Genomic DNA, 13,467 nt, shown 5'->3' on the forward strand with positions numbered 1-13,467 from the left:
TCCACCCACTAGTTGCATTGCTTTAGGGCAGTAGCTCAGTTGTCTTAAGTGAAAATTAGTACAGAGGGGGAAAAAAAAACAATTAGCACTGCGGGGAGATGGCTCAGTAAAGAGCTTGCCTTGCAAGCAGAACCTGAGCTCAGCTCCCACAACCCATGTTTTTTAAAAAGCTGGACACTTGCAGTACCAGTGCTACGGTGGCAAAGACAAGCAAGGACTCCCCAGAGCTCGGTGGCCAGCAGGCCTAGCCCACTCAGTGAGCTCCAGGCCAGTGACAGATTGTCTTTAAACAACAAAAGCTACAGCAGCTGAGGAGTAATACCCAGGGCTGACCTCTGGCTTCCACATACAAGAAGCTCTCACAGTCTTCATGATGTCATGAAGTGTTAGGAAGATAGATGGCCACTGCGGTCAAATTGTCATCCCTGCTCCGTGGCCTCAGAAGTGGGTCAGAAACAAACCATCCTTCCAAGGCTTTGCAGAACATCTGCCAGGTGACACTGAAATATACCTTCCCTTCTCAGCCTAGTCTAGGTGTTATTTCTAATTTTTTTTTAATGTCCTTTCAGATTTACTTTATTCAATGAGTGCTTTGCTTGCACATATATCTGTGTACCACATGTGTGCTTGGTGCCTTAGGAAGTGATAAGCTTCCATGTGGGTACTGGGAATCGAACCTGGGTCCTTGCTGAGAACAAGTGCTCTTAACCACTGAACCAACTCTTCAGCTCTTTGTTTCTAATTTTCATTCCCAGACTTTGATACTTTGAAGTTAGGTGATTGTTTGTGGCTTTGGGGTTTTGGTTTAGTGTGAGTATTTTTTGTTTGTTTCTTTGTTTGTTTGTTTTTTTTTTTTTTTTTCCCCAGTACTGGGATTGGACCTAGAGCCTCAGGCATGCCGGGCAAGCATTCCTAAACTGTGATACACCCACACCCCAACTTTTCTGTTCCCTACTTGTTTTTAGGACATTAAACTGCAAAACTTTTTCATAGAGAGTTGGTTAGATTAGGTTAAGTGGTGACTGGGATATTAAAAACGCATGGTGTAAAGTGTCATTTTATGTCTGTAACATAGAAATAAATTCATAAGGATGAAATCAAAATAGCAAAGAGAAAGTGAGTCACAAAATACACAGCAAAGTGTCAGTTGTATAACAGAGACAGTAAGTCTAGAGGGGTACAGCCGCAACCTACCTGCCTTTGGTTAGTGTAACATGGAAGTTCCCTTTTGCTGTATGTTTTGATTTTAAATCATTTTAACAATGATTATGTGCCATATTATCTTTAAAAATCCACAAATTTAAAAAAAAAAAGCAAACTAAAACTAAAGTCAAGCATCTGTGTAGCATGATGGTAGTACTGCCCACGTAGGGCTCCTATTGGTTTCCAGGAAAATGAATTCACCCCGTTATTTTAGAGCTTGCCCCATCAACTTAGTCACTGATGCGTACTTGATTACACATTGGCTTCTAGGTTTTTCTCAGGACATGCTGGAACAAACCTGCCATGTCTTCACACCCACATCCCAGGACAGTCATCTCGTGTGCCACGTGATGGTGGATTTTGGACACCTACCTCTGCTTTGTGCCTGCTGCTCCAGTGTGGAAAGGGGTACTTGTAAGGGTGATGCCAGTTTGCAATGAGAAAGGAAAGAACACTTAAAATTAGGAGAGATTGTCCCTAGTGAAGTTTCCCTATAGTTAAGAAGCCTGCTTCAAGTGCAGGTTAAGTCACATGGCCCCTTTGTACTTCATTGCTTTTGTTTTACCAGCGTTTCAATAATACGGGTTAAAGAAGAGTGACAAGCCAACTTTAAAGCTATCCCCTACCCCCCTTTTTTAAAAGAGAGATTTACTCTTACAAATTTTGAATTTTTTCCTTGTTTAATGGTTTTAAATAGTAAAAGAAATACATAGGGTGTTTTGGTTTTGGTTTTGTTGTTGTTTGTTTGTTTGTTTCCAAGACAGGGTCTCTCTATGTTAGCCTTGCCTGTCCTGCACTCCATTTGTAGACCAGGCTGGCCTTGAACTCACAGTGATCCGCCTGCCTCTGCCTCCTGAGTGCTGGGATTAAAGGCGTGCGCCACAACACCCAGCGGTTATTTTTATAACCAAAAAAACCCTCAACTTTCCCCTCGCTTTACCCTTGTCCTTACTCTACCTATATCCATTTCCAACCAAGTAATTCATTCAAGGTGTTTGTTTTTGTTTTGAGAAGACTGTTGAGAAACTTGGGGGTAATACATGAGTTTATTATCTGGCCATACGTATCTTCATGGGCATGCTGTGAGGATGTGTTCACTGTGTCCAATGTGCAGCATTAACTGCTTGTTCATTGTCTCAGGAAAGGTAGAGTTTTTCCAGAGTTGTTAGGTAAGAGCTGGGCATGGTGGCTCACATCTGCAATCCCAGTACATGGGAGGCACAAGCAGGAAGATGGCAGCAATTTGAGGTTAGTCTGCTCTAGGTAGCAAGTCTTAAGCCATCACAGTTGCTAGGTGGTGTTGTTTCCCTGTACCTCTGCTCAGGAAAGAAATTAAAAGGGCCAGAGTGAGGGTGAGCCAGGAGCTTTGGAGGAGCTTCTGGCCTAGCTCCTCCTGTCTGGCAGTCACTAATCTTTCTGTATACCTGTGCCATGGTCTTTGCCAGAACGGCTGGCAAGTGGGCTCGTCCACATGTGACCAGTGGGATCTGGTTTGTGTTGCTAAGCAAGTGTATTTGAGATTCATCTTGTTGGGCAAGTCAGGGGTTCCCTATAACTGCTTGCTATGCTTCTCACCGTACAGGTGCCCAGCTTGCTTAGCCCTTCCCCAGGGTTGCTTTTAGCTTTGGCCATGAGCGGTTGTGTTTATAGATGAGCTTTGGACACAGTGCTCAGGAAGTTGGTGCATGGTGCAGTGGGTTCTGGGGCAGGCTCACGTTAGCACCAAGAACTCTGTTCTTCATTTAGATGAACTCGGTTCTGACTCCTTCCTCTAATTGCTAATACTGTGGTGCCATGCTGAAAACTCAGGAAGGGTTTTCTCACGTTTTGTTACAGGTTTACATTCTGCGTTTCGGTCTGTGGTCCATCTACAGGCTCCTTTAGCAGGTGGACACTGAGCTGTTCTGTCTTTTAAGAAACTATCAGTCTCCATAGAACAGCTGTGTACATCTGTCGTGAGTCTTTCTGCACTCCACCCTGCTCTGCCGTTTCCTCTGTGACTCTGCCCTCTAACACTGCCATTTATTGGCTCTCGCTGTCACCTTAGGCTTCTCGGGGTTGCTCCAAGGTCATTGGTACTGTTGGGTCTCCTGTTCCTGGATTTCCTGCCTGTTTGATCCCTTTCTGTTTTCAGGCTCTCTGATCTCTTCCAATATTGCCGCATATGTTAATTCCACTCTGTAGCTCTCATCTCACCACTGTGGCTACCATCTCTGTTAGTTGGATTTGCTCTAGTTTGTAGTTCTATGTCTATACCTCACTTTTTGGACTCAGTACCACTGTCTGCTGATACCCACATCAGTCCAGTCAGGTCAAAAGACTGTCCCGTCCTGTCCCTGTAAATCACACCCCCTGCTTTCCCCAATCTGTGGTCATCTTTAGCTATGTGCAGCTGTGGATTTTGTCCTGTATATTTAGGTTTTTCCTTTTAATGTTTTGAGACATCTTGGGGATGCAATTAAGAAATATGGAAATGCTTTTTGGTTTCTGTTTTTAAGATGCATTGGGCAAGGCCTGAGCCATATTAGCCCAGGGCTAACAACTGTCCACTTCCAAGACAAGGCCCTGCTGACCCTGAATCCAAGGCTCCATGGGTTGGGGGGTTCTCCTGGTCTGCTACAGTCAGCTCTCAGCGTCCGGGGAGAGTCACAGGTGGGGGTGCTCAGGACCTTCATATGAGAGCCTCGTGCCTCCATGTCCACTCTACGTTACCTCCTGCTGTAGTCATCTCTAGATACTGAGGCCCCGTGCAGCATAGATGCTCTGTAGTGAGCTGTTGCACTGTACTGTTCAGAGATCATGAGACCATGGCTTTAAAAAGAAGCCTGCCTGCTCAGCAGCTTGCCTGGCTGAGTTGAAGGACATGGAACCCACAGGTAAAGGGCCAACTTACTGGTCCTCACTGATCCTCTTGTGTCTTTTTATGGCCTCTGGTAGTTTTCTCACATCACATAGCTGCGTGGCACTGTGCTAGTTGATGGCAGGCCCTTTCCAGTTGCAGAGTTACGCAGCTGCTGCCTCTGTGGGGCTGACTCCACCTTATGAGCTCACACTGCCCTTACTGCTGGGCTCTTCTTTGGCTCTTCCTCCATACTCTGCAGCCTGGCAGTAAGCTGATGGCAATTACAGGGCTCCCCACATCTGTTCGTGTCTCCTAGGATCAGAAGAACATAGCTATATATAGTTTTCCCTAGCATCTTTGGTCCTTGGGACATGAGAATAAACCCCATCTCTATGACCCTTGTTCCCAGCTGATGCAGCAGTGAGCACAGAGGTATAGGATCTCTCAGGTAGTTGCATGTGTAATGATTCTGTGCCTTTGTGCATCAGTTGGTGTATAGCGATGGCAGCAACTGGGCAGTGGACGTATCTTAGCTCTGAACTGCCCCTTCTTGCTTCCTTACATGGTGTGGGAGGTGAAGTGTACTGATTGGATATTCTGAAACCTTCCTAAACCCTCTCACATTTTATCCCAATTATAAACACTAATCTGCTGGACAAAACAAGCATGTTGGGATGCTGATGGGAGAACCCTGGAGTTCATTCACTAGACTGTACTTTCAGCTTTTTTATGTCGAAATTCGTCAGCATAAAGCATTTGGGAATACAACACACATTATCCACTTAAAACCAACCGTTGGCCCATGGTCATAACTTAAGGTCCATTTCTTGATCCACTCTTTACTCTTACGCTGCTGGGAATTAGTAGAGGGCCTGTGCGTGAAAAGGGGGTCCTCTGCCAAGCACTGCATACTCAGCAAACGTCATTTTGGATGTTTTATGTGTAACAAAGTCTCTTGTAGCCCAGGCTGGCTGCATAGCCAAGAGTAGCCCTGACTCTATGACACTGCCTCCATTGTTCACATGCTAGGACTACAGGCATGTGCTTGCTTTGTGATTGCTGGGGACAGAGCCCATGCCTTCATGCGCGCTAGGCAAGCCCTCGCCGACTGAGCTCCAGCCCCTGCCCTCCCACTGTTCATTTTTAACATACTAATTAAACTGGCTTACAAATTACCAGTTGTCATGTATGAATTTTCTACTCTTAAACAAAAAGTGTTAAGCTCACACATTTTAAAATGAGTCCCCTGGTCCATCATTGTCAGAAGGAAGATAGTGTTGCACACATGTAGTTGTGCAACAGCCACAAGACACTCAGAAGTCTTCGAACAATTGTTAGAAGAATTGTAGCTACATTTCCTTTATTTAGTATCCTATAAAGATTGTAAAGTTTTATTTTCCTGATATTTTCAATCATTACTTTACAACACACAAATTGTGTGTCATACTGATGGTTAAGAGTCCTCACTGCTCTTGCAGAGGACCCAGGTTCAGTTCCCAGCACCAGGAGGCTCACAACTGTCTGTAACTACAGATCTAGGAGAGCCAGTGCCCTCTTCTGGCCTGCACAGGCACAAGACACACTACTGTACAATACATATATCCAGGCACTTCCATATATACATAAAATAAAAATAAATTTTATTTAAAAAAAAATAGATCATGCAGAATAAACAGTCCTAAGCTGAGTTTTTGTTTTGTTTTGGAGTTTTTTGTTTGGTTGGTTGCGTGCTTGCTTGTTTGTGACAGGGTTTCTCTGTGTAGCCTTGGCTGTTCTGGACTCATTTTATAGACCAGGCTGGCATCGAACTCATAGAGATCCACCTGCCTCTGCCTTCCAAGTGCTGGGATTAAAGGCATGCGCCACCACCACTCAGCCATAACATTCTTAAGCTGAAAATCCAACTCTGAATTTTTGAACAACATAATAGCACAATGGAGATTTTTACACTTGACCTAGATACCTAAAGTGTTGTATACATTTAATAGGGAAAATATTTTTAACTTGCCTCCAGGTTACATATTTAAGGTACATATTAAACATATGTATATATAATATACATACATACATACATACATACATACATACATACATACATGTTAATACAAACAATTCTGCCAGCAAGCATTTCAGATAAGAGATATTCAACCATATTTAAATAGATTGAAAAATTGAAAAACAATCAAATGTAAGAATTTTAAGTGTAGGTTTAGAGTACCACATGCAGGCAGCAGGAGGTGAGACTGAGTCACGGGAAACCTGGCTCTGCCTTGCTCCCCTGGGCCATTATACATGAGTGTTGCAGGGCTCCGGGGTAGGATAGGGAATGACATCAGCCTCGCACTTCCCCACCATACAGGCGCACTGAGATAAACGCTCCAGAGACAGCATCCTGCAGGGCTTAGGTTAGGGGCACAGTGAGGACGGTGATTGCACTATAGCTGAGAGCTTATGGTTTGACTCTCTTGGCAGGTTTTATGTAATTAATTCGTAAGGAAGTGGTGTGTGCTTTCCTAGAGGGCCTGCCCTGTGCAAGTTTCTGAGGGTCTGCTAAAGAGCCAGCTAAGCTCACCAAGCTCATCAAAGACTTGTTTCTCTGTATGCTCAAGACTGCACTCAGGACTGGGGAAAGATCTCAATAGGTAAAGTGCCTGCCATGCAATCATGAGGACCCGAGTTCTGATCCTCGGCATCCATTTGTAATCCCTGTGCTGGGAAGGTAGGTGGGTCCGAACTCCATGAGCTCCAGGCGATGGAGAAGTGTGTCTGATGTCACACAGCAAACAGAGAGATTGCATCTGATTTGTCCCTGTAGGAAGTGATTGTCTCAGGTGAGGAAGACCCACCCAGCTGCAGGTTTTGGGTGTCGTGCTTTCTCTGAAGGCCGTCTGGCGAGATCAGCAGCTCTCAGTTGTGTTTTGTTTTGGCTTTTGTGACCCGTGGCCCAGCTGTGGTGGTCAAGCTGGTCTACATTTTACAGGAATATCTCATACAAACTAATGACGGCTTATGTCTCTTAGCAGTTTGACTTGTAGAGCCTGGTATCCGGTGTTCTCTGGGAGGAAGAGCGTTTGGAGGGTTTGACCCTGCACCCCAACAGAAATCATTTTCACTGAGACTCAGAACGGGAGAGGAGGGAGCAGGAGCTCTCAGGGTTAAAAATGGAAACCAGAGTTGAGAAATGAAACCTGTCTTTCCTAGAAATGTGTCTGGAATGAGAATCGTAGTTCTGTTTGGATCTGTCCCTTCACATTCCAGCTGCGTGTTCACCAGTCCACCCACTGGTGATGGCTACTATAGGTACAGAAAGGTAAACATACAACGTGAGTCTTCTTTTAAAATTGTTTCTCAGGCTGTTTGGGCTTATATTTAAGTCAGGGAATAAGAGACATTGAGAAAAATCTGCAGGGCTGGGTAGGTGACAATGGGAGTGTCGGTGCATTCTAGTCGTGGTCCTGGTCGTGGCACAGCTGGGGCTTTGTCGATCACATGCAAACACACATACACACTTACAACCATGCTCTTAATGTCTGCGGGACATGCAGAACAATGACAACTGCCAAGATGCTTCTGCAGACATCCTGTGTGGCTGTCAGAGCAGTCCGGTGTGAACAAAGGTTTGCCCTTTTTAAAGATGGCACATTGAGGCTCAGACAGAATACCCATTACTGTCTTGACTCTAGATAAGAAACAGTCACAAAAAAGTGCTGTTCCACAGTGCTGTGCTGTCCTCACATATGTGACCTGGTCCTGTCATGTGTCCATGTCTCCGTCTCTGCTCTGAATACATGCATTCCGTGTACAAGATCATGACAAGCCGGCAGGCTCTACACAGTACCTCAGGCTCACGGCCCTCCATCCCTGGCCTATATCATGTTTCTGGAGCTCTCTGCCTTGGTCCCATCACTCCAACACTACAGGTCCCAGTAGCCTGGAAGTGACATCAGCACCCTCACTTCTCAGCCTGTGTCATCCACAAATTTGGCTCCTGAAGTTTTTGTATTAAAAAATGCTGCCACCAGGCGTCGTGGCGCATGCCTTTAATTCCAGCACTCCGGAGGCAGAGACAGACCAGGCTGGTCTACAAAGTTAGTCCGGGACAGCCAAGGCTAAAGAGAAACCCTGTCTCGAAAATCCAATAAATAAATAAATAGATAGATAAATAAATAAATAAAGCTACCAGATTAGAAACCCAGGTATAATTTGTGGTGTCTCGTATGTTTACCTCTGTCCCTTGCCTCCGCTAAGCATTAGAGTTTCACTGACCTTTTCTTGGCGGGGAGCACTCTCCGTGTATCTTGGTGCAGTAAGAAAGTGGCTGAGACTCAGGGGTCATGTTTTCTTACACAAGAACTTCTTGGGTGGCAGTGCCCAGTGATGGAAGCTGCTTTGTCCCTCTTCTGCTGTGCCTTTCTCTGTGGTCCGTGACTTCACAGCTCTGCTCCTAATACTCCTGAGCTGTCTGCATAACTTGTGTCATCTTTGATTGTAGAGCCTAACTAGCTTGAGGCTCCCATCTGAGTTGCACCTGTACCTACTCCTGGGGCGAACCTGTGAAGGGCTTAACATGGGCCCCCTCTCACTCTCTCTGAGCAGGGGACCAGTTGCTTTTCTGCTTTATCACTGCCTCAGCTGCCGCTAGTGTGTAGGTCTTTCCTGTGTGGCATGGCCATGCCTATGGGGCAGTGTTCAGAATCACTAAGATTTTCCTCTGGATCCCCAACCTCCTCTGCATATGCTGACCCTCCTGAGTATCCACATATGCTACTCTGCTCCTAAGGTGGCACCTGCCTGAGCCTGTAGCTTATACCTACCAGAGAGCAGAGCCAGCCTCCTTTTTTTTTTTTTTTTTTTTAAGGCCCCGTAGCTCTTCTCCATATGAGAAGAAAACAGACAGTCCAGACAAGACTCAATCCTAACTTTCTTCTCCCAGTACATCCACAGCCTGGGGAAGTACAAGAAGCCCGAGGCACCGGCTGGTGTGACAGGGCCAATTCTGCTGCTGCTGGGCAGGCCCTTGGAGGAGCTGATGGCCCACCCAGGCTGTGTGTATGACTGGGCTCATCTCATCTCTTTGTCTCATCCTTGCACTTCGAAAGTGTGTTACCTCAGGATTCCTTCCTGGTCCTGATTGCCCATCTGCTGAGAAATGTCCTGTGCACAGCTGCTTAGTGTCCATTGTTTGGGAGGCCTCACAGGGTCCTATGCACATTTTCTGGATCACAGGGGGCTCCAGTTCCCAGAAGCCAGAAGGTCACACGCATATTGTAGCTTATCATCTGGACTTTCCGCCCTCTCGTGAGTTAGGCTGCTTCTTGCTTTCCAGCTTTTCTTCTTCTTCTTCTTCTTCTTCTTCTTCTTCTTCTTCTTCTTCTTCTTCTTCTTCTTCTTCTTCTTTTTCTTTCTTCTTCTTCTTCTTCTTCTTCTTCTTCTTCTTCTTTTTTCTTCTTCTTCTTTCTTCTTCCTTGCATTCTTCTACTATCTCTGTATCTTCATGTCACTCTTCATAGAAGCTACACAGCTGCACCTGGCTTTTATTGCTGGTGACATCATAAGAAATGCCTAGGTTGCGAGCCAGCTATTAGTGACAGGAAAGAAAGAAGACATAGCTGCTGGTGGTGACTTGTTACTACAGTCCTAACTCTAAGAAGGCCAAGTAGAAGGCTTTCAAGCTTGAAGCTATCCTGGGCTACGTATTGAGTTCCAGTCCAGCCTGGAATACATAATGAGACCCTATCTCAAACAAAATAAAAAGGAGAGCTAGAGAGACTGCTCAGTTAGAAGCAGTGGCTATTCTTGTGGAGGATGTGGGTTCAGTTTCCAGCACCTCCATAATGATTTGCAGCCATCCATAATTCAGCTCTAGGGCATCCATCCCTCTCTTCTGGCCTCCCCAGGGACCAGGCACGCATGCAGGACACACATCAGACATGCAGGTGAAATACTCAAACACAAAAGATGAAAATAAATCCTTACGAAGAAGAAGGAAAAGCAGGGCATATCAGGTACTCACTTGGCTGCTGGACAGGCCTCTCAGCTGCGAGGCTCACCGGCCTCCTAGAAGGATGTCCTGGAGCTGGCGTGCCAGGTGTTTGGCTTGTGCTTTTGACAGTGTGGGACAAGGACTTTCTGATCACCTATAAGCCAGTTACCAGATCACAGGGCTATAATTGGTATTTGGTGGATTTATGGTGGTCATAACATAATAAGTCGGGGCTGGAGAGATGGCTCGTTGGTTAAGAGCACTGACTGCTCTTCCAGAGGTCATGAGTTCAATTCCCAGCAACCACATGGTGGCTCACAACCATCTATAGTGTGATCTGATATCCTACTCTGGCCTGCAGGTGTACATGCAGGAAGAGCTCTGTATACATAATAGATAAATAAATCTTTTTTAAAAACATAATAGGTCATATTTAAACTTACTGCAAACAAATAAAATGTAAGTTAATGACTTAGAACCTAGACTTTGATGTTTCCATCACTGTCCAGTCAAGGTGCTCTGTGCAGGTCCAGACAGACAAGGGCTCTGCTCAGCCAGTCAGCTCTTTCCTGTGCTAGCAAGCAGTCTTGTCTCCCAGGTGATCTCTAGCTGCCTGGGAAGTTGCTCCCCTGGCTTGTGTTTCCGTGGCTGTTAGGGGTGGCCCTGTGCTAGCCTTTGCTGCCCTTGCATCTTTAGTCTTTTCTTTGGCCTTTGTCATCTTGTCCTTTTCTGGCTTTTTGCTTCCCCACTCACTGGATGTTGCAGTCACATAAGTTGGCACTAACCTCTAAGCATCTACTGGGATCAGCTGTCTTTGGCCATTTAACAGTTGAGAGTCAGGGTGACCATATCAGTCATCTTGGTTTCCCCTCCCCCAACAAATCCCATTTCAAGCTACAGGCTTGATATGTCTCCTTTGTAGACCCATACTGCTTTTGAATCTTAAGAAAAAGAACAATTTGGGATAGGAAGCATCTATCACTAAGGTTATTTAGTGTTTCTTGGAGTGTTCTTGGTAATACTTGAAGTGTCCTGGTTATGACCATGGAATATGTGGGTTTAGTTTGCAGTTAACATGTTTCGAACCTTGCCACCCTCCTCCAATCCAACGGGAGCAGAATTTGATCCAGAAGAAGATGAACCAACATTAGAAGCAGCCTGGCCTCATCTGCAGGTACTGGACTCGACACCAACTCAGATAGGATGGTGTGTGCTGTGTGTGTGGTGGCCCGGGGCCTCTCTAGCTGCTGACCAATGGCTTCTCATCTGAAGCGCTCTCTGGTCTGAGAATGTTTCCGTGGAGCTGAGAGAGCGGGGAGGCAAGGAAAGGGAGGAGAAGAGAATGAAATTGAGTGATTGGTTAATTGGCTGATCTTATGGAACCATTACTCAAGCTACAGAGATGGAGACTTATTTGTGTGTAGCCTTAGTGATGATTCTAACTTTACTGATCGCATTGAATTCAGGTTTTTGGCCTAGTTAGGGTTTCTGTTGTTGTGATTAGAGACCATGACCAAAGCAAGTTGGGGAGGAAAGGGTTTATTTGGCCTATGCTTCCACATCCCTGTTCATCATCAGAGGAAGTCAGGACAGGAACTCAACACAGGGCAGGAACCTGGAGGCGGGAGGGGTACTGCTCACTGACTTGCTCCCCATGGCTTGCTCAGCTTGCTTTCTTATAGAACCCAGGACCACCAGCCCAGGGACGGCCCAACCCACAATGGCCCTTCATAAGAAAATGCACTTGCTCACAGCCCAGTCTTAATGGAAGCAGTTTCTCAATCAATGACCACAGCTTGTGTCAAGTTCACACAAAAGTAGCCAACCCAGGTTTAGAGCATTTCCCAGGTGTGTCCCCAGTTTTCAGTACCTGGGTTTGACCTATTCCTCTGTGTATCCCAGGCTCCTTGCTAACAAATGATTTTTCCCAACATACCTGTAAGTTGTGAGGTCCACTGGTTATGAGGCCAGCACAAGCAGAACACTTGCATATGTCCTTGGTGAAGAGGGAAAAAAAGAAGTGAGAAATCTGGGAAGGAGCCAGATGGTCCACCCTCAAGGCATCTGGCTTCCACATAGCTCGTAACAGACCATCCATGCTGTCCAACCAACTATGCCATGTTTATTTACAAAGGAAACCACAGTGGTTGCAGTTCAGTGTCTGTTTTTGTGTTCCTCTCCCAGGCAGTTCTAAAAGTCTTGTCCACTTAGAGCTCCTTGATACACATGACAAACTGCAGCCTCAGCCTGCAAGCCTGGTCACGGTTCCAGGTTAGCAGCCAAGTGCCATGGGGAACATTATGTGCCACTTCAGAAGTAGTCTGTGGTCCTCACTAAATAAAAGAATTCCATCTGCAGTTGTAATTACGCTAAACCACAGAATTCAGCATTAATTTTTGAATGCATATGGGTTTTTTTAAGTCTAGTGTTTTCAAGCAAATAAAGACTGAATTAGAGGTATTCTTAATCCACCTAATTAATCCATGTAATTTGACTCCGTTATTTTTTTTTTCCTTCCTAGCTTGTTTATGAATTTTTCTTAAGATTTTTAGAGTCTCCAGATTTCCAGCCCAATATAGCAAAGAAATATATTGATCAGAAGTTTGTATTGCAGGTAAGTTTCCAGCGGGGTGCTCCTTAGCAGCCTCAGGACAGAGTGGCCACCGTCACTAAGTGCTGTTTTTCTCTTAAGCTTCTAGAGCTCTTTGACAGCGAGGATCCTCGGGAGAGAGATTTTCTAAAAACTACCCTTCACAGAATCTATGGGAAGTTCTTAGGCCTGCGTGCTTACATCAGGAAACAGATAAATAATATATTTTATAGGTAAGTCCCCATGTGGTTGCCACCTACCCTCAGTGCTGTCACATCAAAGACAAGGTAGGAGCCTGAGCAGTGTGCAGTCATGTGCTAGTGACCCCACCACGCCACCACCCTAGTGCCAGCTTGCCTCCTGGCCCACTCCGTGCTTCCCTCCCCAGTGCTGTACCGCACACATACCCTTGCTCGGCCTATAGAATCATCCAGTGGCTCTGAATGTGGATGAGCTGGTTCTGCCCATTCACTGGCTTGTTACCCTATTATTCCTGGTCAGTCACAGGAAGACAGGAAGGAGGAGGATGGAAGGAAGTGGTCAGCCTTTGCCTGGGAAGATCTGTGAATTAGACGAGCAGTTTAATGGTACAGGCTAGCCAAGCACAGAGAGGGGAGCCGGAGCAGCAGGCAGAGCAGGACAGCTTTCCTGTGTGTGCCCAGTCCTGTCCCATCAGCCCCCAGCTCAGAAAGAACACATCAGAAGCCTCCAGGCTGTGGCTCCTGATGTCTTACTCTGACCCAGCCCTCTCTCCCACCTTCTCATCTCTGTCCAGGCCTGTGATTCTTAAGATCTAATATCCCAGGTGAGCATGCAGGTACATGGCTATGATCCCAGGGCTGGGGAGGC

At 45.9% G+C, this 13,467-nt stretch overlaps 1 protein-coding gene across 10 annotated transcripts in view; it reads left to right on the forward strand.

The window, feature by feature from the left end:
* Ppp2r5c (protein phosphatase 2 regulatory subunit B'gamma) overlaps positions 1-13,467 on the forward strand; it is a 141,777-nt gene that overhangs the window by 90,149 nt on the left and 38,161 nt on the right. For all 10 annotated transcript variants that reach the window (XM_051151494.1, XM_051151501.1, XM_051151497.1 and 7 more), the window contains 3 exons: positions 11,092-11,202; positions 12,550-12,642; positions 12,721-12,851. In XM_051151494.1, coding sequence (XP_051007451.1) covers positions 11,092-11,202; positions 12,550-12,642; positions 12,721-12,851 — 335 coding nt within the window. The remainder of the gene's footprint in view (positions 1-11,091; positions 11,203-12,549; positions 12,643-12,720; positions 12,852-13,467) is intronic.

The sequence above is a fragment of the Acomys russatus genome, chromosome 1 (assembly GCF_903995435.1).
Source record: "Acomys russatus chromosome 1, mAcoRus1.1, whole genome shotgun sequence".
Classification (NCBI taxonomy): Eukaryota; Metazoa; Chordata; class Mammalia; order Rodentia; family Muridae; genus Acomys; species Acomys russatus.